This window comes from Triturus cristatus, chromosome 4_2 (genome assembly GCF_964204655.1).
Source record: "Triturus cristatus chromosome 4_2, aTriCri1.1, whole genome shotgun sequence".
NCBI lineage: Eukaryota > Metazoa > Chordata > Amphibia > Caudata > Salamandridae > Triturus > Triturus cristatus.
In genome coordinates, this window is record NC_140586.1 from 92,993,994 (window position 1) to 93,018,303 (window position 24,310).

General features: G+C 42.9%; 1 protein-coding gene across 13 annotated transcripts in view; it reads right to left on the reverse strand.

Moving 5' to 3' along the window:
- Positions 1–24,310, reverse strand: part of CACNA1A (calcium voltage-gated channel subunit alpha1 A) — a 1,220,168-nt gene that overhangs the window by 210,471 nt on the left and 985,387 nt on the right. For all 13 annotated transcript variants that reach the window (XM_085600715.1, XM_085600714.1, XM_085600719.1 and 10 more), the window contains 2 exons: positions 12,013–12,118; positions 8,331–8,438 (listed from right to left, as the gene is read on the reverse strand). In XM_085600715.1, coding sequence (XP_085456841.1) covers positions 8,331–8,438; positions 12,013–12,118 — 214 coding nt within the window. The remainder of the gene's footprint in view (positions 1–8,330; positions 8,439–12,012; positions 12,119–24,310) is intronic.

A 24,310-nucleotide genomic window follows, 5' to 3' on the forward strand; every position in this document is an offset into this window, starting at 1 on the left:
AAAGACAGCTAACACAAACACGTGATACTGGGGAAAGTCCAGTAGATTGGACTTAGGAGGAGAGATCTCACAGAGCGAAGGGGAGCTATGGCCCTATAGCATTGGACCTAGTGCAGAAGGGGAAGCTGTGTGTGAAACGTGTACAGACCTATTATGATAAGGTCTATATGGGACAGAGCACGTGTGATCATGTATTCACTATGGAAGAGTTAGCAAAGAACTTTTTGCAGGGTCCGGTACAAGTGGTGCCAACAGTATATTATGTGTGTGGAAAGAATGCTTATGTGAGATTGCCTTCGAATTGATATGGAACTTGTTACCTAGGAATTATTTTCCCCAAAATATATCACGCAGACGAATTAGAGCTTTTGGAGGATGGAAAGCCCTCTAGAGTGAGAAGAGGTGTGAGTGCAGGAGCAGTGATTGGAGATATCTTTGAAGCAGCGATACCAAGTCTGGGAGTGATTCTGAATGATGTGAAGATTAGGAGATTGGCGTCTGTTGTTGACGAGTTGTCAATGAATACAGCTAAGTCATTGATACTTGTGGATGGAGAGATGTTGTCGATAAGGATGATGAGAATGCAGAACCGTCTTGCTTTAGATGTTTAACTTGCAAAAGAGGGCGGAGTCTGTAAAATGCTGAAGGTTCAAGAGTGCTGTACTTATATACCAGACAACAGCAAAGACCTGGAGAAATATATAAGTAACATCACTGTGATCCATCATGAGATCCAGGATCTGACTGAAGAGGGTGTTTGGGAAAAAGTCGGAAAAGGATTTGGCAGTGTGGGAAATTGGTTTGCAAATTTGGGAAAGGGTATTCTTGATTATATTCTGAAGCCTATCATTATCATAGTGGTTTGTGTGGTTTGCTTGTGGGGATTTGCTAGGGCTTATCAGTGGTACAAGGCGAACCAGGTTGAAAGGTCCCTTAGGGAGCAAGAGATAAGGATGGCTAGACTGCAGGACAGTCACTACCAGAATATCAAGAATCTACAGAAGTTCCGACAGGGAAGAATGGCTACGAGCTCTATTTAGGTCAGTTCTTTCTACAGGGAATTGTAATGTTGGTGATGACACTAGTCATCAAAGGGGGGAACTGATAGAGCGCCATGAGGTTCTGAAAGTTGTAGGGGTGCGTGATAATCACGCATAGTCCGCACCCACATATACTCTTGTGTTGTATTAACAGATGATCATTAGAAATGTAAACGTAATAATGAACAGTGTGAGTGTAATGTTAGAAATGTAATTTGTGTTAGGCAAAAGAGTAAAATGATTTTTAAATGTAAATGCCTATTGCAAAGTGCCTAACGAATTAATTCATGTGCAATGTAATGCATTAGATTTAAACGTGCATAATATTAAAGTCTGCACGTGTAGGAATGATTACTTATATAGATTACTTATATATTGAATGTAATGAAATATAGTGCTTACAGATGCAGTTTATTAATGCGTGTAGTTCTTGATGTATAGAGGCCTAAATGAATGTCCATGTTTTGCTATGAAAGGCCTATTCGTGTTCCTTATGTTAGCTGAATTGTGCAGGCCGAAATATACTTTCCTTGGGGAGGCTCTCATTTGGAGATAGTCAGCGAATTTGATGTGTGGGAAGGATTTTCTGTTCTCAGGCTTCTGTTGCAGGTGAAAGGACACCGTTCTCGTTAGCTAAGACTAACCTTTTGTTTTAGGAGTTAGGTATGGAGGAGAGTTTGCTACAAGTGTCTCCAGGAATGCAGATAATAAGGAGCTGATACTTTCGGTGCTGAAGGAGCTTGGGACCCAAGGACATTTCAACTGTTGCTGGACGAAATACAGGTTTTAGTGGAAATTTACCTTCAGGAGGTGTCCAGTCAGAAGAGGTGTTACGGATGCGTGTCTTCCATGTTACGCCTTTTGTATTAGGGACAGTGTCCCGAGGGATGAGTAGCAGAGAAGAGGCAGATGAGGGTAGATGGAGCAAAGAGCCGTTAGAGGGTAGAAGAAGGAGATCGATACTGAGGAAGGAGACTTAAAATGAAGCAGTAGTTTTGGCTTCTGACCCTTTCGATGTGAGTGTACGTCTTAGGAAGTCTTCACGCGCTGACACCTTTCCTGATTTTGCTTTGGGAAATGCTAAGTAGGGATGTCACCTTAGTGGTAGAGTAGGGACAGACTAATCAATTCCTTTGTAGGTATCCATGAAGACGGATTTAGGTATCGGAGCAGTCATCTTTTGTTTGGTATTTTTAGAATTAATTATTCTTTTTATGCTTCATAGAATTCGGTTATTACGTAGATTGAACTTTGTATTAGTGCCCATGTACTTTCTTAACCTCGTCATGAGGTGCTTGTATGGTCAGTTATTTTTGGCTTTGTAATAAATCCCCTAAATCTTAATTCGGAGTTAGTGATTCTTCAGCATCGGAATTGATTTTATCTGAATGAGTTGGTTCTCTCCCCTTTACACTTCACAGCAGGTACAAAGATCCTGTTGGCCGAGGATTCTTAAGAGTGGTAAGAGATGGTAAGATAAGAATCCGGCAATATCACCTCTATCTTAGTTGTTTTCAGTAGAGTATTATTAGCCCAGACCAAATCTATCCTTGAATATTGCTTAAGAGAGTGTGAATAGTATGTTAAGCCCGGGAGATTTGGATATAAGACTCTCCATACATCAACACCGACTTATCTAGAAAGAATGTTGTATAAGGAGGTTTAAGAGAAAAAGCCTACAGCTCACTTACACGCCTAGCTGATGTTATGGCGATGAGAAAGACTTTTATCAACATCAGAAGCCTTAATGTACAACCGTGCAACGGCTAAAAAGTGGTGCACATCAAAAAAGTGAGAACTAATGTAAAGTTTGGGGAAAACAAGTGTAGCAAATGTTTCAATAAAGGAGGCTTATCTTACAACTGTAAAATAGCCAAAAGAGCCTTTAAAAGTGTTCAAAGGGAGTTCTTGCGGGGCCAGTAACAAGACAAACAAGAAAACTTCAGATAACTTAACTTGCAGAGGGTCAGTTTGGCAGGTGCCACATAAAGTCACATATCTGTCCCAATGACAGACTTACACTGATTTTCCAGATGCCTTGCAGTCAAGATGACATCAACAACCTCAGGAGAAAGGTCAAAAGAGGACAACTGGAACCACTCAATCACCAAGCATCAAGATGCATATTGTGCAGGCAATGGAGCAGCCTGCCTTGTTGCTGTGATAGAAGATCCTCCTGAAGTGCCTTGATCAGAGGATAGATGCTCATTCCCAGGAGTCCCAGGTACCACACTCACCTGGCCAAATCCGGTGCTACTAGGATGATTTGGGCCCAGTCATTTCAGACTGTCATCAGAACTCAGGGCAGAAGAGGCAGCAGAGGAGAGGTGTACAGGAGTCCAAACTCCACTCTAGGAGAACTGTGCCTCCTAGTGTAAGTCTTCTTGGGAACTCCAACAGGCAAAAATATTGAAATTGCACTTTTTATCGGCAGTGGCAAAAAATTTAACCCAGGGTTCCCCACCATTGATGGAAGACACCCTGCGCCATTCGTGGTCCACTAAGCGATAGCGGCTGAGTTTGCCCATCCTGGCATTTAGAGATCGTTCCACGTGGTTTACCACCAGAGAAATCTCCTGGGGGTTCAGCCACATCCAGAGGTGCAGAGCCTCCTGGCACAGAACCCAAGACTACACCATGCGCTGTTTGTTGCAGGACCACATGGAAGTGGTGCTGTCAATGAACACCTGCACCAGCCTTCCTCTGATAGTGGACAGGAAGGCCTTCAACGCAAGGTGAATCACCCTCAACTCCAACAAGTGGATGTGGAGCCGAGCTTCTGCTGAAGACTAGAGGCTTCTGATCTCTACCTCTGCCAGGTGGCCTCCCAAAACCAAAAGTGATGTATCCATTACCAGTGTCAAATCTGTGTGGGCTAAGGAGAGGGGTTTGCCACTGACCTAATCGTGGTCCAGCTGTAACCACTGCTATGCTCACTGGGACTTCAGGTCTCAATCCAGAGCCCACATATGCCATATGGCATGTTTCACCATTAGCATGCAGGAGGCCAACAATCCCAGCAGCCTCAGAGTTATACGCAATAAGATCCCAGACAGAGGCTAAAACGTCAAGATTATAGCAAGAATTAACTGAACTCTCCACTCCAGGGGAAAGGCACAAAAACGTACTGCATCCTGAAAGGCTCAGATGAAAGGGAGCTTCTGCAACATATACATCAAAAGGGAGAAATTACAGATGCTTGCACCACATCAGATTTATCCATAACTCATGAAAGGAGACAGGGTTTGCTCTCCAGATTTTCGGGGTGCTTATTTACGTATTTCAATAAAGAAACCCACATGACATTACTCTTTACGTCATTGGTAAAACTCATTATCAATACAAGCTATTACCAATGGGTCTCAGATGATGAATGCTTATTGTGCACTGCAGAGACTATAACAGTATCTGGTTTGGGCTCCTGGAATATAAATACAAGATCTTGTTGAGCAGGCTTGCACTTTTTGAGGAGATGTGGAGTGGCCAATTTTTAGAAGGCTGGCGTTAAAAACAATTGTTTTGCAAGCCTTGTAAAGCCTGAGACCAGTGGTAAAAATGGTTTTGAGGAAGCTTGTGGCTGCAGTGTCTCCATTTTTATCAATACAGAAGAATGGATGACCTCTTTCTGTATGCTGACCTTTGCTGCACCTTTAGCAAGCACATCCTGCAATGTTAGAATGTCATCCACTTGGAACGATCTTAATGGAGAGGTTGAAGGTGATGTTGATGTATAGGAAGTGTCCCTCAAACCTATGGAGTAACCCGGAAGTAGCATGTCAGGCCATTTCACGTCTCGCACTAGTCAGAGCTTATAGATTGCTCACACTAGCCAACATCCAGGGGAATACTCTATTAGGTCATTTAACAGTCGACTTTCTAAACATCAAAGCTGAGTACCACTTTGAGCACTTTTTGCATATCATTCAACCCTTCTTGGCAAGGAAACTCTATTTCCAGTTTAGAATAGGGACTCTTCCGCTTCGTGCCTTTACCAACAAGTGGTCAAAAGCCTCCCCCTTGGGGTGTCCTGCATGTAACTGTACTGATGAGACTGATATCCATGTTTTCTTTTTTTGTCCTGGGTACAAAACAGCTAGGCTGTGATGGTTAGTTCCACTTTGCAGGAACTTGGGGTGTAGGCAGTATGTGGAGGCATTCAGATTATTGCGAACGGACTCCCACTCATCTATAGTTCTTGCAGTTTCCCGCTTTTTGAACTCTATGTGGCACAACCGGAGGTCAATCCTAAATTCAGCTGTGCAAGTCTAAACTTTTTTTATAGTGCCCATTTTGTCATTCCTTATTTACATTAGTCTTTTCAACCATTCAATCTATGTTTTACTATTTTTAAACCTGCTACATTTTAAAAATCAACATTATTGAATAATGGAAATTTTAAGATATCAACTTGATTTGGGGTAATTGTTGGTTGCGGACTAGTAGTACCTTATTTATATCAATTTCTCCCCGTTATGATTAATTCTATCGAAGTTTTAACTCAGTTTTGTCTTATTTTATCTTTACATATCACTCTTTTTCCATGTATTCTATGTATTCTATGTATTACTTTCTGTATTGTTAACTTTTTAAGGTCTCATTGACCGAAATAAAGTTTGTTGGAATGGAAGTGTCCATTGTATGGACTTTTGATGTGCTTAGAAAGGTGGTGTGCATTTTCCTCCATTTGCGTTGTACGGACTATGTCTCAGATGAGGTGTAGTGGGTTCTGACATTCTTATACACTTGGAGCTTTCTGTAGCATAAGTGGCTGTGGCACTGTTGGTGCCGGAGGAGTGATGACACGGTGTGGCACCGGAGTGTCTAGAAGAGGTGGTCAGTAGCTGTAAAGACACTTGCAAAGGGTCCTATGCAGGTAGGACATACCTTGGTCTCAGTAGTAATGCAGGTTTGCCTAGAAGAATAACTGTAGCAGAGTGTGTTGAAGATAGAGTATGTATTGAGACTGAAGTGTGCCTCGATGTCAATCTTCTTGATGGTGATCTTCTCAATGTCGATCTGACTGTAGACTGTGGAGTTATGGACATTCTTGCTGCCCAGATATGATGTCTGAATGCCAATGATAGAGCTATCAATGAAAGGCTTGGGTCCTATCACTACCTGGCCTGGACCACTCTAATATCAGAAACAAACAAATGACCAGATACGATATTGCTAAATTACCTCGCTGCACCTAGACAATCAGTTTAGTTTAGTTTAGTTTTTTAATTTATAATGCGTGACAGGTACCCAAAAAGGGTTTCCCGGTGCAGAAGCAGGTCAAGGCGTGATAAACAGAAAGCATTCTATTTATCGAACAGACAGGTTTTTAGCGACTTGTTCTAGTACATGTGATTTATTTCACATTAATTTCAAACGTTTTTCACAATTTTTTGAACGACCATTTCATCATGGTATAGAGACACACACCAAATTTTCAGTGTAACCTAAATGCATTCAAAACATGAATTACTCACAAATCACAAAAACAAAAAGTGAGAAAACTTAAATATCAAAATATGTACAACATAAACACTATTCATATTCTCATTGTCCTCATAGAATTTAGAGGGCACCAGTCCTTGTATAAGGCACCAAGAACTGGCGGACTTTGCACAGTTCAAAAGGTCCTGCCTGTATACTAGGCTGAAGACAATAACATGATCTCATGGGTCCTGTCACTGATGGGGTTAATTTCTTTGACAAATTCCCATATGTGGCCCAAAAAGCTAGTTAGCTTCAGCCGAAACGCCAACGCGTTTCAAACCCTGCTATGTTCTGGGGTTATCCTCAGGGTGTGGACTGGAGATGTCTAAACTGATTTTTAAAAATGATGGCACCGTGGAGTGTGTTGGAGTCGAGTGTTTACATTTTGGAGTCTTAGCCATTGAAAGTTGGTGATGTGATGGACTGATGACATATCTTACACCAGTGTGGTATTTGTCACAGTTATAGGAACCAGTCTCGACCTCAATAGAACTGGTATCATGAACATGATGATTAGTACCTGAGCCAGCGGTGTTGACGCGACTTGAATGGTAGAGCCTTTCAACAGCGGACATGTCGACACCCATAGCTTTGATGTTGACCGTTGCTCTTCAGAATTACAGGAGTGACTGGAGCAATGGTGGTGATGCTACTGATGTTTCCTATCCCTGTATCCACCTCTGTGGGTGTTCTAGTCAAAGGAGGAGCCTGGTGTAGTCGAGGAGGGCTTGTCTCTTTTCCTCTGTCTCTTCGTTTCCTCCTCTGCTCCAAGGTCTTATAGTTTGCCTCTCAGGAGTATTCCTTATCTGAACTTAAGGGAACATCTGGTCATTTGTTGACAATGAGGACAGTCGTTAACAGAATGAGAAGCTGGAAGGCAGACCACACAAAGGTCATGGGAATTAGAAGCTGCCTTCTTTCTCCCACCGTTAAGGCACTTAACAAAAGCTGAAGTCAAAACGAAGAGAAGAAAATTCCCTCAAGTTGCAAAAAACACATAGGTAACATCTGATATTCTTTAAAAGTCGTCAAGTTAATGTTGAAAAATGTATTTTCTGAAGAAAAATCTAGACAAAAATGTACTTTGAAGATCTCTGAAGTGCCCTGAGATCCAGTCAGCACAAGCCGGAAAAAGGAACTAAGGCTTTGAGACAAACTGGCAGTACAGTGCCTGCTGGGTACTGGAAGCTACTGGCGCTCTTAAAGTTACAGGGTATGCTGAGTGTAGCTGCTGCCCTTTTTACCTGACAGGCATCTTTCCATTTTTCCTCAGAGTTACACCAGATTTTTAACTAGGAAGCACATTTCTACACTAAATGCTGCAATGTATCTTCTATGTTATTTACAACACCGTACTTTTCTACAGAAAAATGCACCTTCGAAAGTCAAAGACTTTTGAAGGTGTCAACGAACTGTTCAACATTGGGGTGACTACCTCCAACGTCTGAAGATTATTATTATTATATATGCTTATCTATATGGAAAAATGTCCCGGGGTCCTCACATGCAGGTGGGACTAGTCGACTTTTATGAATATCAGTGAGAATCCTATAAAGCAGAAAGCTATTTGTTTTCATATAACACTTTTACTTCCAAATTGGGTTGGTGTGAAAATGTTCTTCACATGACAGGAGTGTTTAAACATTTACCAATTAAAATGCCTAACATAAAAAAAACTAAAAACACTATTCACTAGAAATCAGTGGATTATCTTCCTTAACGACCTTGCAGTGCTCCAACCTTGTAAGAAACTGAAAGTGAATGTGCGTGCATATATGTGTGTTTGTACGCGTGTGTCAGTCTTACATTTATGTGGGGTGACCAAGAGATCCAACGTCTTCTGGGACATATTTGGCCAGATAGCCATCATCTCCTTCCGAAGCTGGGAATCCATTTGCTGCTTGTCCATCCCACCTACAGAGATAAGAAGAGTGGGCATTATAAAGAGAAATGGTCTCATGGGGACTACTTGGTTAGCAGGAGCTGAGGGCCTACTAACAACTAAGGCTTCCAGAACAACTTCTTCTTTATTTGCAAACAGCACTCAAACAAAATGTCCAACGAACAACCTTTCAACGTCATCACTCACAGCCAGCAGTCCGACCCAGTAACTCACACACAGCACTCAAAAAGTGCTCCTGCACTTTGCAATACAAAAATAAATGTCACAGTGTTTATACAACTTCTCGTCTGCCATTACCTGGTTAACCTATTTTTTTGTTTTAGTTTTTATAGACTTTTAGTTTACATTTACATCAATGCGGCTCGCTCCTGTACTGAACCATGCATTAGAGCACGTATTACTGATGGAAATACATATCAGGTGCAAGGAGGTAGAGCGTTGTAGCAGTCCCTTGGGTGCTTGTCGCATTAGAATGTTCGTGAGTCCCATGAACAGCTCATACCATGAACATAGCAGGTTACAGTACAATGAAAACACATTACCTGGTTAACCTATTATACAACTATAGATATAAAATACCCAGAAAGTATGATTGCGTAAAAAACATCATCTTGGAGTAGGATCATCACAAATCCCTGTCCTTGACTCTATTCATTATCCTATCAGAGGCCCTACCTCTTACCTAGCACTAAGGGGCCAATTTAGAGGTTGGTGGCAAGCCGAAGCCAGTTCTGAAGGCTAAAAATCTTGGAGTCTTTTTTGATACCAAGCTATGCTTCAGTACTCAGATCAATGCAGTGACCTCCGGGGGCTACTATCTGCTACGGGTTCTGAAAAAAATACTCCTGTTTATTCCAAATGATCTTCAGAAGACCGTAATGTTGACCCTAGTGGGGTCGAAGCTAGATTATTGGAATACACTCTATCTAGGCATTCCAAAATATTCGATAAAAAAACTGCAGTCTCTTCAAAATGCGGTGGCAAGAACGCTCTTGAACATTCCTAAGTTCAAACCTGTGGCGCATCTACTACAGGGCATGCACTGGCTCCCTGTGGAGAGGAGAATTATCGTTCAAAGCCTTGTGCCTGGTGCATAAGGCACTTCATGGTACTGGCCCCTTTACTTTCAAGAACTATTTACCTGGTACACTCCCAGTAGAACACTGAGGTCCAGCACAGAACACACGGTTCAGATCCCGAGAATTAAGTGATTAAAATAGGGCGGGAGAACTTTGAGATTTCAAGGGGGAAAGTTATGAATTCCCTCCCTCCGGCCCTCCGCTCCCAACAAAACCTGCAGCTGTTCAGAAAGCAGCTGAAGACCTGGCTGTTCCCGCTGACTTAGCCCTAACACTTGATGACTCACCTTCCTGGTTGCTGTTGTGCCGTGTAGGCTTGGTCCGCCCAGCGCTAAGACACCCTCGGGTATTACGTGATTTACAAACTCAATTCAATTCAATTCAATGGACCTTCTGCCATCAATTGGTGTTTGGCCCATCTATCCAACTCTAAGTTTCCTTGATTCATTTAGAGGTGTGGGAAGTGCTGTGTTCCTGAGAGTGACACCACAGTCTTCTTTACTGTAGGAAACACTCTTACCTTTGCTGACATGGCATTTGAGAACCCACCTATATACAGCTGGCCTTTGGACACCAAATCATTCTTTATGTTTCCCGTATGGACTTCCATGCACAACAATATTTCTCATTGAAAGGGCTCACACCACTCCTTAACAAAAGTCCATAAAACTGTGCCTCGCAGATAAACTACTGGTTGCCTTTAGGCATAGAAGATGCCCCTATGCAATTCCTTACGGAAAGTGCCCCAACACAATTGTTCACAGAAAATGCTGCCACACCATTCCATATACAAAGGCCCCACACAATTTCCTACAGAATGTGCCCCATCACCATTCATTAGAGAACGTGTTCCAACATCATCCTAGCAGCAAGTTCCACAAGGCCGTTCCTTACGGATATGTTCCTTCGCTATCCCTAGAAAACTGATTGTACACCACATGGGCTCAAATTTGTCTAATGGTAAGTGATAACCCAGAGCGTAGATACCAGCCTCAAAATCTCCCTAGAACACTAGGCTGATGCCACTCTAAGTTGTCCCTAAAGAGCAATTGGCCTCTCTTCTTTCTAACAATGGACTAATGTTCATATCTCCTAGCAGTATAAAAAGATTCCGACTCTCCAATGTACTTGAGACTTCTGTAAATTGGCAGTAAGGAGTATGAGTGTGAAACAAACAAAAGGTTAGTTACAATGTAAGCATACACTCTACCATACGTAATCTATTTACATCTGAGCTTTGATAACACTTTTCACTCAATCTATTCTCGCAGGGAGGGATGGCTCTACTGATCCCTTGCTGACCTTAGTGTACGTTAATATCTTGTCCAACATCTTGAACAGAAAACAGAAGAATGCTGAATGGGACAAGACTATATTGATAGCACCCTAGGACAGACAGATGCAGGCTCACACACTCACAGAAGGCACATATGCATAAACTAATTCAATCGCAATATCTGATGATCACAATAGCACACTCACATGTTTTTTGTTGAAAGTGGCATGGTCCAACAACTCTGAGAAGCCTTTGCCACTGAGAATAATTACTCAAACCCAAGACTCAATGATCACAGTCACACAGTTTCAACAAAAGTTCAAAAATATACCCTTGCCCCTGCTTGCGACATTCTATGATACCTATGCCAATTGTAAAACACACAGCCTGCACCTGACAGTCTGCATTAAAAAAACTACCAACTACCCCACAGACTAAGAGATGCAAAAATGGCGTGCTATACCAAATTGAGTGACATGGCAACAAAACATGCATGCTGCTTCCGATGCCTTGCTTCTAGCAAATACATGTACCTGCCTTTTCTATGTGTTTTAAGTTTTTACAAAGCCACCCCTACACGATAGCTCAACACATTAGCATAGTGACACCTTCTACACACACCATTAGCACTACTTTTGACTCTCACTTGCCAAATGCCCTGCATGCACATGATCGCTTACAGTTGCTCTACCAGCTACTTGCCTTGCCTGAACACACCAGCCACAGTCCCAAGTCCACTTAGCCATCTATGAGCACAGCTACACATCTCACACTCTAAGGGCGCTATTTCCCCACTCTAGCTTACTAATGACAGCATGTTCTGGAAGCACTCAGAAAATGTGATTGCCTTTGCCTGACTTGCATGCTCCTCTGCAAACAAGGTAATCCACCAAAGTGCAGTAACCTTGGTTTTCAAACCTCTTACAGCCTCTGAGATAGCCCAGGTCACGCAATCCTGTTCACTCTACACTGTACACAATTGTGTGGCAACACAACCCAAATATTGAATAAAATCTGCTAAGAAGCAGAGATGTGCTATTCAAATACCAGCAACATAACACTCAAGACCATGCTCCCAAGCTAAGCCTGACATACAGTGCTTTTTCCCTTTTTTTGGTGTTAATCGTGTGCACAATAAATCTCACAGTATAGCCTCAGCATAGTAAGGCCCTTTAGCAAATATTCTCGGATGTATTTTCTACAGGATTCGGGCAGGCTTGCAGAACTTACCTTTTGCAATCTTAATATCCAAAGCTGTTCGGATGAGTGCCATGAGTGTGGAGTTAAAGTGAACGCTGTTGTCATCCGCCACAGGGAGATCCATGCGCAGAAGCCTCTGCGAAATTCAAGCAGAACATTTTATCCAGCCCACTCACAGTACACCCTCACCAAAAACGAGACCAGCTCTGGAGAACTCCAATAAGACAAGACGCTTAATTATCTGTGTTTCTTATTTCTTTCCCTCGTTTACTGAGTCCTATTAGATTCTGGAGTTAACATTCTCCATGCTTTCCTGTCTCATCTCTTCAGCTGCAGCCAAGAGTCTTTACCATGTTCCCTCTCACCTATTCCCCACCCGTAGTTTGACTTCATCATTTTATTAGCTATTTATAGCCTTCAGAATTATATCCTGCTTCTCTCCTTCCAATGACATCAAGATTACGCTACTTTACCCTACATCATCTGATTCCTAATATCCCCCCAAAAGTACGAAATCTGCTCCACCTTCATCTAAAGACCCATGTTCTATCCAGTGCTCTGCCTGACATGCATAGACCTCAAAGGCCTTCCTCAATGGTCTGTCAATCATACTTGACCAGTAATAGTTTGTTTTCTCCTAATAGTTTTGGGCTCAGCAAAGTTCCACTGAAAGGTTTTATCCTGCCAAGGCCCATTTGAGGTCCTCCATTGCTTGTATCAATTTTCCACTCAATTCAGCTGCATGTGATTACCATCAGACTACATGGCTCTTGCTCCTTGTTTTCCTAGTTTTGCTTGGCAACTCGTGGGAGGAGGGGGCTCTTTGTCTTTATGAGAGTGGATTTTTCTGTATTTCTTCAACTGACTAATCTTAAACCTGACCAGCAAGGGACAGTCCATTTCCTACCCCCCCCCCCCCCCATCCATCTACCGTGCCTGTAGAGTTCTTCAGATGCTGGCTCACTCCCAGTTACAAAGAGTAAAAATATCAAATGAATGTGCAATTATAGTCCCCAAGGCAAGCAAACGGAAAGAAAAGGAAGCGGAAAGAAGGCGAACTTCACAAAATGCCATCCCAGTTTGTGCCAAACTTGAACCAGAATAACAATGCACATGTCTGACTGACCACTGACAAGGCATCACCGCCTGGGTCATGCAGCGGGCATGCAGCATGCAGCATGCAGCACAGATATCAAACTTCCACAGGACCAGCAAGGCACACGGAGTAGATAAAATCAGTCACAACAAGGACCTCGAGACTCATTCATAGCTCTGGTTGAGACTAGCCAAGGGGGCGTCCAGGTTCCTGCTCTTAGTGCGAAGGCGCAAAGAGGGCCTCAAAGGGAGCACTCAGTAGCTCAGCTTGCTTTATGTCAAACGCTAAGTGATTCTGGGAGCAGCCCCCACAATAGAGCTGACTCGGTGAGGCTGTGGACTAGCGGGACGGTGTCAGGGCTCAGGCAGTAATCTTTGTCACTAAACCTCTTGCCCCTATGACACCAGTAGAATACTTCTGGAAAGAAAGCAAAACCAGGAAGGATAGAAGGGACAAAGCAGTAAGATAGAGAAAAAGAAAGAGAGAAAGTGAGGCGGGCAAGGGTTATGAAGAGTTATTCAGTCTAGAAACTGAGTGCTGGGCTTGATGTCTGGAAATTCAGACAATTTAATTAAAGTCCTTCAAACCAGCTTGAAGGAATGGCAGCTAGGTGAGAACAGAGCAATTAAGTGTCAAGTTAGAGGTCTGTGGGGATACCTTGTGCTGCTATACAGATTGTAGTGAGAGAGAGGGTGCTGGATGCTGGGACTGTAAATGCAAAGTCAGACATCTCCCAAGCCTGAGAGGAAATATGATGGAAACTTGGATTCTCTGGAGGGACGCAGGGGCTGATAGGTCAGGAAGTTAGAAGGTAAAACATTCAGAAAATGAGTTTCAGTATTGCAGGAGGATTCCATAAATGCATTAGAAAGGGGTTGAGCCAGATGAAAGTTCAAATCGACTGAAAATCAGACTGCTCAGTCTTGAACATTACTTAGAATGTTGGAGTGCCTATTCAGAAGAGAAAGGTGCTTATTTGTGATACTAGCTCTCGTTCATGGGTACTCTTCCTGAATTCATAAACAGTAGTATATCCATGTACATGTGGTGAATCCCAGAACAGGTTTTAAACACATTCTATTACAATCTGTATTTAGTATAGTACAGAAAACCAGCCTTCAGAAGGCAACATATTCTGCCTTTATATCATTCAGGTTTATAATTAGCCAATACAACTAAATCACTGAAATAAGGATGATTAGACTGAAATCACTTAAAAACACTAACTTGTTGCTTTGCCATCCATGGGGATAAAAACGTATAAAGCCTCCAACCGGGTAACAGTGCAGGGTAAACTAAAGGGATTTTGCAGCGGGGGTGGATTGGGGTGGGTCGAGATTGTGTCGTTCGCTGCCCATAGTTGCCTGAACATTGGCAGCCAGTTTCTCTGCCTCAAAAGGAGGCAAAGTTTGATGTGGCCTCAGCTGCATCCCTCTTCCGAAGCTGCAAAAGGGATATTGTTGGGGAAAGTGTGGTACGGGCGGTTCAAATCTGAGAGATTGTGCTGTTGCATTGCTTTCCTTGAAGCGCTCTAATGCTGAGTCCACCTTGTCTCCAAAGAGACAGGTGCTATTGAAAAGCATGTCCATGAGGGTCTGTTAGACTTCACAGGATAACCCCATTGTTCTTATCCATGAGTGGCACCGAAGCACCATGCTGGTACTAACTGCCCTACCCTGACAGTCAGTAGTGTCCAGGCCTGACGTGATCACATACTTCGACCATGCTGAACTATTTGTTGAAGGTTGGCATGAAGGTCGCGTGGGACCGCAGGCAAGATATCGCTCACCGCGTCCCAAAATAAGTGCGAGTAATGCCCCAGGAGGCAACTCAACTTGAGAGATTTGAGGGCAAGACTGGCAGAGGAAAACATCCGTTTCCCGAATGCCTCCATACATTTCAACTGTCTGTCTAGCGGGGTGGCCGGAAACAGATTTGAGTTTAGCAGGCTTGAACCACGAAGCTCACTTGTGTTGGGCGCTACAGGAGTGAAGGTGGGTGCCCCAGAGCTTGTCTGTGCAGTTGGGTTATTTCTCTATTTACAGGAGGTCAGTACCATGGCTTCACCCAAATGCCTAAGAGGGAATCTGTTAGGGCCTCATTCAGTGGAAGCAAATGTTCCAAAGAGGTCTGCTTTGGATGCAGAACTTCTGTCAGTACATTTGTTGTAACTTCCACTAAGGGAAGCTGGAGGTCAAGATTCCTGCCACCCTCCATGGCTAAAGAGGCATATTCCTCCGTAGAGGGGCTAGGTGGAGAATTCAGTCCAGTTTTTGAGGAGCTGTCAATGTCACTGGCCACTTGAATGTTCAGGAAAAGATTTTCATTGTCACATACTTGCAATTTGTCAATGTCTGTTTTTGAGAATCTATGTGGCAATGAAAGTGTACAAGAATCATAATGTGGATGTGAGAGAGATTTAGTTGGGTGTAACTTTGATCGTGGTTGTGATGGTTATGCTTCTGGATCTGAAAAGACTATGGGTTTACCTTCCAACATTGACAGTGTTGCTGCCCGAGGAACAGGAGTGGTATTCGGCACCAGGGAAGGAATCGGAGCAGGCATCCACCCCAGATTGGACCCTGAAACAGGGTTAAATGGCGCAGTGGGAGATGGAACTGCTGGCTGTAGCCCAACTGGACGCCGGCACGGATCCGTGGGGCCTGAGGGCACGCCAGAGGGATCCAGAAAGGTACCAAAAATATGCCTCTTTGAAGTGTTGAATTTGTTGTGGCACTGTCGATGGCCCCAGAAGCTCAGGCTGGATGGGGACTATTGAAGAGAGTGGCAGAGAGACAGGGAGCCATGTTTGGACTGCTTGTAATTTTTGTTCTTTGACTTACCGGAAGATATGGAGTGAGATGTAGATTTGAGAACACATCTGCATACTTGACTTTGGTCAGGATCGTGCATTTCAAGCCTTCCTACAGTGTTCAGCAACACAGAGCCTAGCCTCGCAGTCCCAGATAGCCTTTAGGATCTTTTGTGCACATTTATTGCACAACTTTGAGTCATTCAAGGAGTTAAGACACCAGAGACAGACCTTGTGCGGTCCATCACTGACATCTGTCTATGTCAGTTTTTCCAGCGTTTGAACCTTGTGTCATTTTAGGGGGGGACATATTCCTTGCACACAGAAAAAAATTCAAGGGAGAATGTTCTGCCAAGCAACAGAAATACAGGCAGCAAACTCCAAATCCTCATTGGAGACACGGAAAGAAAGACATAGATGTACATAATAGGCAGCTATATTGTGGCCTTGACAAACAATCCTAACTAACGGCATGCAAGTGAATTGCTGAGACAAATATCTCAAGATCTAGTCTGGCTCCTGTGGGTAGTCACAAGGTGTGGAATCTGTGGTTAGAAGTATCCATCAGAATGGACTATTTCTGAAATGCCCCATTTATCATGGATGTAAGTGACTACTTGATTATTTATCATGTTTATTTGTTATTCATTTTGTTCCAGAAAAAGCCTGCTGAGTCTACCTTTAAGTTCGGAAGGCCTTCGAGATTACCTGTTGAAGGATGACAGTTCCTTGGAAAGAGACAGAAAAAACAAACCAAAAACTCAAATGAAAAGCCTTTATATTCAGGATTTACTTGCTTTGTCAGGGTAAAATGAGTCCTGTTGTTTTCGACAGGACTTTTGCAACTACCAGAATTCTTCTAGAAGGACCAGCTCTTAATACTCTTGTTGTAGCCTATGTAGGGAGCCACATTTGGTGATTAATTTTCATTTCAAGTGGCAGCATTCTTTAGTGATTTCAGTCTAACATACGTTACTTCGCTAATTTACTTTAATTCACTACTTTAACATATAAATAAAACACAGACACAAAATGGACCATTTTGAAGTCTGTTTTTCTGCTTTAAATTAATTCTAAATTGCCATTTATATATTTTCAAAAAAGGGTTCTGGGATCACGGACATGTTCAGTTATAGTCTACTGTTTATAAGTATCACAGAGAATCCCATCTCCTGCCATTGTTCAAACAGTTGCTGCATTTTGCTCAATTGGCAACAAAGTGCCAAATATTACATACACATAGGGGAGCCACAGGGCACAACATGGAGTGGAGGCAAAGGTGCACTTTTCAATGTTTAGAAAAGGGATTTGCCTTGGAAACAGAGCTCTGGAGAATTCCATGGTACACACATACAGGGACATCAGCCGATACTGTGCACCAAAGGGCTGCACATTTAGTACAGAAAGGTGGCTTCTTTGTATCCAAGGGCTCCATGTCTCCAAGGGCACCATGGTTTGTAGTAGCAGAAGGCTTCATCACGTTCCATAAAAAGGCAGCCACATACCATTTGTTTCCTGTTAATGCTTTCGTTTGTTTCAGAGCTCTTAGAAGTAGCATTGTTGTCTGCACATTGATGAATCAGGCAGAAGAAAGAAAAGGCAAAACCAGATGAACATGGAAGGTGTTTCACTCTTACAAACTTCTTCAAGGCAACAACAAATTTGGCTTCCAATTTTCAGATACATTGTAAAAAAATTTTTTATTTATATATTACCTAACGGTTTTTTTTCTTTCAAAAAGTCACTTCCTTGGCTCTTTATTTTATTTATTCTACAGTTGCAAAAAATGGTATCATTATTTCTACTTCCATTTTTCGGTGTCTCACTTTTTTGAATGGGAGGAGATAATGATCACAGAACACCAGAACTGTAGATGAGAAAATGATAATCATAATATAAGAATATCTGATTACTGTGTGGAATTCATGAAAATGAAAGAAAATGTATGTTGGCCACAGCTTGGTTACTAATATGCAAAGTTCCCTTTAACGTAAAGACTTGTTTTAACCTTGAAGAAGTAGATAATAGTGAAACCCACTGTCAAGGTACTTTGTTTTCTCAACCCGACAGATTCATTTAGAGAGATATGTGTGATTTTAAGGCTTCCAAACATATCAAATCATGTAGGGATCTGAGTCGAGTGCAACTTCTTCTTTTTGAATCTGGGTTTAAAGTTGGTTGTTGTTGGCGGCAGGCAGGCAGCCAGGAAAGATCACTAGCTAGCAAAAAACACCTGAGTGCAAGCGGCATGGAAGTTGTGGTTTCTGAGATGAGGCTTTAGAGTGCATGGGACACCAGAGCATTCTGTGTTACATGCATACAGTAGAGCTATGTGCCCTCTGCAGACCGCAGAACAGGGACCCACACAGAGGCCACATGTCCACTGTGCAAACTAAGGGCTACAAAGCACAAAGGTCATCACGTGACGTCATATTCAGCTGTGGAGTTCGGGAAGCTGCAAGCATAGATGTATTTGCGTTTTGTACAGACTGAACACTGTAGGGCACAGTGACTGCACCGGGAGACTCCACACTGCGCTTTGTAGACTGTGCACACCAGGTTTCAAAAAGCACTTAAGGACTCCATCAGCCATACTCCACATTAGTGGTAATGAAACACTCTGGGATTAAGAGATAGTCAGAATTTCCAAATGTACAGTGGAGACTTGGAGGGGAAGGGTATCACAAAAGGTCTCCAATCAAAAAGGAACAACTGATCAGGTTTCCACAAAAGGTTCCCATAAAGGACATGGTGGGAAGGACAAGGTAGCCAGAGTAGATTCAGAAATGGGTAAAGTCAAGCTTGGAAGGGCAATGACAAAGCTAGCTTGAGAGAACAGAGGAGCTAGGCAGCTGGTCAGAGTGGCTAGAAAAGGGGCTGCATGGCAAACACCTGCTTGCCAGTGGTGGGTTGCAGTCTTGGAAATGGCAGCAACTGAATGCAGAGGCAAACCTTGTCTATGGTGAGGGTGGGAGGAGAAGTGGTCCTGGAAGAGAGGGCCTTATTAGCAGTGCTGATGTAACCAGCACCTCTGACTAGGCACTTCAGAGGAGATCTTGTCAGTTAGGTTGGCCAAGATGGGGTTGGGGGAGGGGCCTAGCAGAGGAATCACTGGGTATTGAAATAAACTCACAGGCTTGAGCTAGCGAGGGCATCCTGAGGGCAAGATGGCACTGAGGGGGCTGAAGAAGTGAAATGAGAAGTCCCAGGCATGAGTGCCCGGGCTGATGGGGAACAGTGAATGAGTGGTTGGAGGTATGAGTCTGGGAAAAGGCAGAGACGTTGAAATTGACAGGCTGTTAAGCATGAGTGCGCAGGTCTGACTCACCCAGTGCCAATCTATAAAACAGCTAGTTTAGCCTCTTCCCAACCAAAAGAACGAACCTTCCAGAATAAACATGTAATTCATGGTACAATGACACATAGCAGAATTTGATATAAAGGACCCTGATGCATGACACAGATATCTTGAGTGTGCATGTAGGATTTCTCTCACACACTCACTGTTTGGCTAGACAACATTGTTAGAACGCCAATTAACTTGCTAAATATTATTTAAAACAGAAATTGATTGCTGTGAATCAATTGGGAACTATTTGATTCAAGAGAATTTTAAAGGATGTATTCATTGAGAGTCGCTGCGCAGCTTGTGAAACAAGCTGTGATTGGTGGGAGGAGAGGAATAGACTGGTGGTTGAGCTGCAAACTATTCATCCAGCGGGCTGAGTCAAGTAAATATATGAAGGAGACCAACGGCCCCAGGTACAGAGCTTTCCTTTTAAAGCATACCCTTGGGTGACCTATAACTTTTATTTGTTGGAATATAGTCCAAAGAGCCTAGAATTTTTGATACCACCTGAACTTAGGACTTGGAATCTATTGGGAACACAACCAATTTCGCCTGCTACTTTAGGAACTATGAGGTATCAGAACTTATATGGAATGACCTCTAACCCTACAGACTTGGATCTGTTGATGGCCAACTCTATGGTGATGCATGATCTTAGAGGTAGGTATCACAGTGGACTGTAGACTGTGGACACTGATGTCATTGTGGACTGCATTTATGTGCACAGCAGCCTTACACACTTGAAGAATAGCTATTAGCGATCTCTCAAGAACACTGCACATAGAGGTACATGGCTGGAGTATTTAATATATATCTGCTGCATACCCTCTGTGATGTCTCGATATGGAAACTGGTGGTTAGAGAAAAGTGCTCACATTGGGAGCTATGACCCCAGAAACAGGAAACTAGCTTGAACAATATTTATGCTGACACAGGCTTTAGAATTTAAAATATATATCAAACATTAGTCATGTTTAGACTATGCCTAAACATTTAAATGCTGTTTAGTTAATTATGCAGAATGACATCAGGCCTCAGTCTGTTGAATCTATCTAGAACTGCTGTAATGCTAACACTAAGACTCAGCCTTTCGCACTGACACACTGCCTAAGTCACTGGTCGATAGCTAGAACATTATCCATGCCGACATCTGCCCGCAGTCGTTCAGAGCTATGGTCCCAGCTATCCAGATCATTGCCCACTTTTAAACGTAGAACGGTACTTGCATTGGCGCCTGGAATCTGGCTTTTTCATTCATCCAGAACAGTTCAGATGTTGAACAAAGAACTCTGTAAGCAAATGCTATTTAGAAAATGATTGATGCTGTTACCATTCCTTGGCCATGAAACACTGATATCAAGAACATCATCAATGCTGACACCTGACCTTCACCAGTAGGAGATACCTAGAACATTGTTCGTGATGACTTTAGGGTTTAATATTTGAGGACTATCTAGAAAAATGTGCATGTTGATAATAGGCACCAGTCTTTCAGAGTCACCAATAACATTGTCTCTATATATGAAGAGTGTCCATACAGACAATGGGGCATAGCATTTGAGTGTTATGTGGACTAATATCCATACTGACATAAGCCATTTGCTTTTGATAACTTATACTCAATAGGCCTGTGCACACACGTAGTTGAATATAGACAACTAGTACTGTCAAATTCTCAATCCACGTATAACTGTTATAATGCTCATTACAGTTCGCTTCAACACAATAATGAGCGTAGAACACTCCAGATGATTCGTGTTCATATGTTTATTGTAGGTCACTATGCCCAGCCGACACGTGTTTCATCAGGGTCAACAGCCAAGACTTCTTCAGGGCTTGACGGCGTGAAAAACTATACTTCATTGAGTCGGTAATCCATCCATCCCGGTTCACGGTTGAACACAACGGGAATGTTAAGCCGAGTATGGCCCCAAAATCGTACTCAGGCGGAAAAAGTATCATGGCAATCCCGTGTGCACCTTCAATCTGCGACTCGCGGTCAGTAAACTCTTCCGCTTTGTCTCATTTTGAGTACATTGGACTTGACGACAAACTTATGTATTCGAATTTACTTTTTTACTCGTGAACCGGGATGGATGGATTAACGACTCAATGAAGTATAGTTTTTCACGCCGTTAAGCCCTGAAGAAGTCTTGGGTGTTGACCCTGACGAAACACGTGTCGGCTGGGCATAGTGACCTACAATAAACATATGAACACGAATCATCTGGAATGTTCTACGTTCATTATTGTGTTGAAGCAAACTGTAATGAGCATTATAACAGTTATACGTGGATTGAGAATTTGACAGTACTAGTTGTCTACATTCAACTACGTGTGTGCACAGGCCTATTGAGTATAAATTGTGGGGCAATTTTGCCCCTTGTGAAGGGTTGAGGGTTTTCCCTTTGCCTGTAGCACCACATTGATATTTTAAATTTGTAAACCTTGCGTGAGTTAGGGAGGCGCCATCGTATACCGCATCATTAATAACCCGTTAGATTGCTTGTATGCTTTTGATAACTATTTAGAACAGAGTCCTTGCTGTCTTTTGCTCTCAGGAGATTAGAGCTATCTGAAATATTGCCTGTGGCAACAACCAGTCTCAGCATTTTGGAGCCGTCTAGTGCATTGGCCATTCTTGAGTCTTTCATTGCCAGCTGGAATTTTTCAAGACTCTTGTTCATGATAACACTTGGATTTAGCATCTATGCTCTTTCTGTATCACAAAACAGAACATATCATTCCAAGAACTGGGGTTTGGTTATTAAACTTGATAATTTTGACTTATCTTCTCACTGGGCTCTAGAGTGAAACCTGACCAAATGACAAGGAATTAATTGAAGCATAGCTGAGCTTGGCTCAAATTCTGTCCACCTACCCTTTCTTAGAAGCTAAAATATCACATATAAGGGAGGAATTTGAAACGCGGTGCAACAACTACGTTCTGTGAAAGAGCTTTCTTTGGCATGGCAGAGACCATAGGTTATCAATTTACCAATTCAGACCTGGCTGTCAACCCCAAGGCCTGCTGCGTAAGAGGTAAGATACAGAGTGGTAGATAAAGTTGAAGGGGAGGTGAGAGGAAAGAGATTGATATGTTGAAAGAGAGAACATGATGGTTGTAATGCAGTGCAGTGAGACCATTTCATTCGGGTTTGATATTGGACAGAATGTGAGCGGCATGAAGAAAGGGGTGAGGTGGAGAGCGAGAGAAGGGACTGTGACACAGGTGAGAACTGCATTGACAGAAGGGAAGTGGGAGACAGACGAGAGTGAGGAAAAGGAGCTATTTTACTTGAGAATAAAAAACAGGACCTTGTTCATTTTATTTTGTTTTATATTGATTGGAGTTATGACGTCATGCAATCCACAGGGCGAAAGGCTGCCTTAGCAAATACTCTGCATTCAACAGAGGCTGTGGGTGCAGGCGTGACATGCTGCAGAGCCGCGCATCAAACCTCTCTGGACACATGGCTGGCCTGCAGTGCATTGTGGGAAAATGGCTGCTAAACACCCTGATGGAAACACCATGTCTTTAGAAGTGAGTGACTGTGGAAGTACAGATATTTGCAGTGATTGTCGCAGAAGGGTTAGCTGGAATGGACTGTTTCTTTTCATGAAACAAACCAGAAGACGCTTGCCTGTGTTCACCCAACTGCACATTAATGTACAGGCCATGCTTCGGTAAATGGCACTGGCTTCGAAATTTTTTCTAATTAGTTAAAAATACTAATAGAGTGGAGAAACACAAAATCCGCATCACGTAAATTCGACCTTCTTAGTAATGTTGCATGGAAAGTACAGCAGCCCTGCTGGCACTGTCCCATTTAAAGGTTTATCAGAGCTCACTAGTACCAGGATTGCTTCATTAAAAGCTCAGAGGAGCTACTGAGATGTTCCATTACATTAGTATTAAAAGTATATCAGCCCTCTAGATGAGTATTAGTACAGCACTGCTAAACATGCAGCGCCCCCTAAGGGTCAATACTGTTGTAATACAACTATACTAGATCTTACAGGAAGTGTGCATACTCTGTTTTGACAAGTATAAACACCCCCGCAGGGAAGTGCCCACACGGTCATATTAATAATATAGTAACACTCCTGAGAAGTGCTGCCAGTCTGAGCCTGTTAATATTACCTACTATAACCACTGTTCCGGCAAAACATAAGCAATGACCAAAGCAAAGCACGAGCTGAATAGTATATGTCAGTGCATCATAAGCAGCGTTGGTCTCAGCCAGATATTTGTAAAATGGCGTGGCTGAACATAACACGTGGTTTCCCATCATGCACTGCAGACAGCAACATGGTGTTTGACCTCTGGAAAATAAAAGGAGAATGGTCCATTTAGAGCCATGAGTGGCAGGCATCAGATATGCCAGTGGCGACGTAGGGATGTTCACCAGGAGCTGGTGTATCAAACGTTGAAGGGCGGGCCTTGCTGCCTACGCCCACTTAATACTGGAAGTCCACATCAGGAAAGGAAACTATTCCTGGATCTGTAATGGGCAGGAGGCCAACGCGGCTGTGGCTTGTGAGGCGCCAGACTAATGGCCCCTATTAGATGCTTCAAGTAGCTCATTTATTTACCTGCAGAAAGGAACACCCTGTACCACAAGTTCAGCCTCTCCTTGTGACCTGTGGACTGCATGATTTGACCCCTAATTGACACATATTTACGATCAAAGCACAGAATAAAGACAGCGTTATCTGTACTCCTCAGATATCTCAATAACGAGGGATAATAGGCGCTCCAGGTTGAGGGGAGAAAGAAGAACAAACAGAGGCTTTTCTGGATTAGTTAGGATCCCTCCGCTGCTTCTCTTGCATCTAGGTAGGCCACACTGTGGGCCACATGTGATTGCAGTTGACTATCACTGTAGCAAGACATCGCGCCTTGTGGGTCCAGTGAAGTCAAGGAGCACACTGACCTTCCCTCCCAACCCCACACCCCCCAACACCTAGTGGCCATAATGGAGTCTCTGGCACACGAAACACTAACGGACACACTGCACTTTTTAAATTTTAGAAATAAATGATTGATAAAGAGATATTGAATACGCTT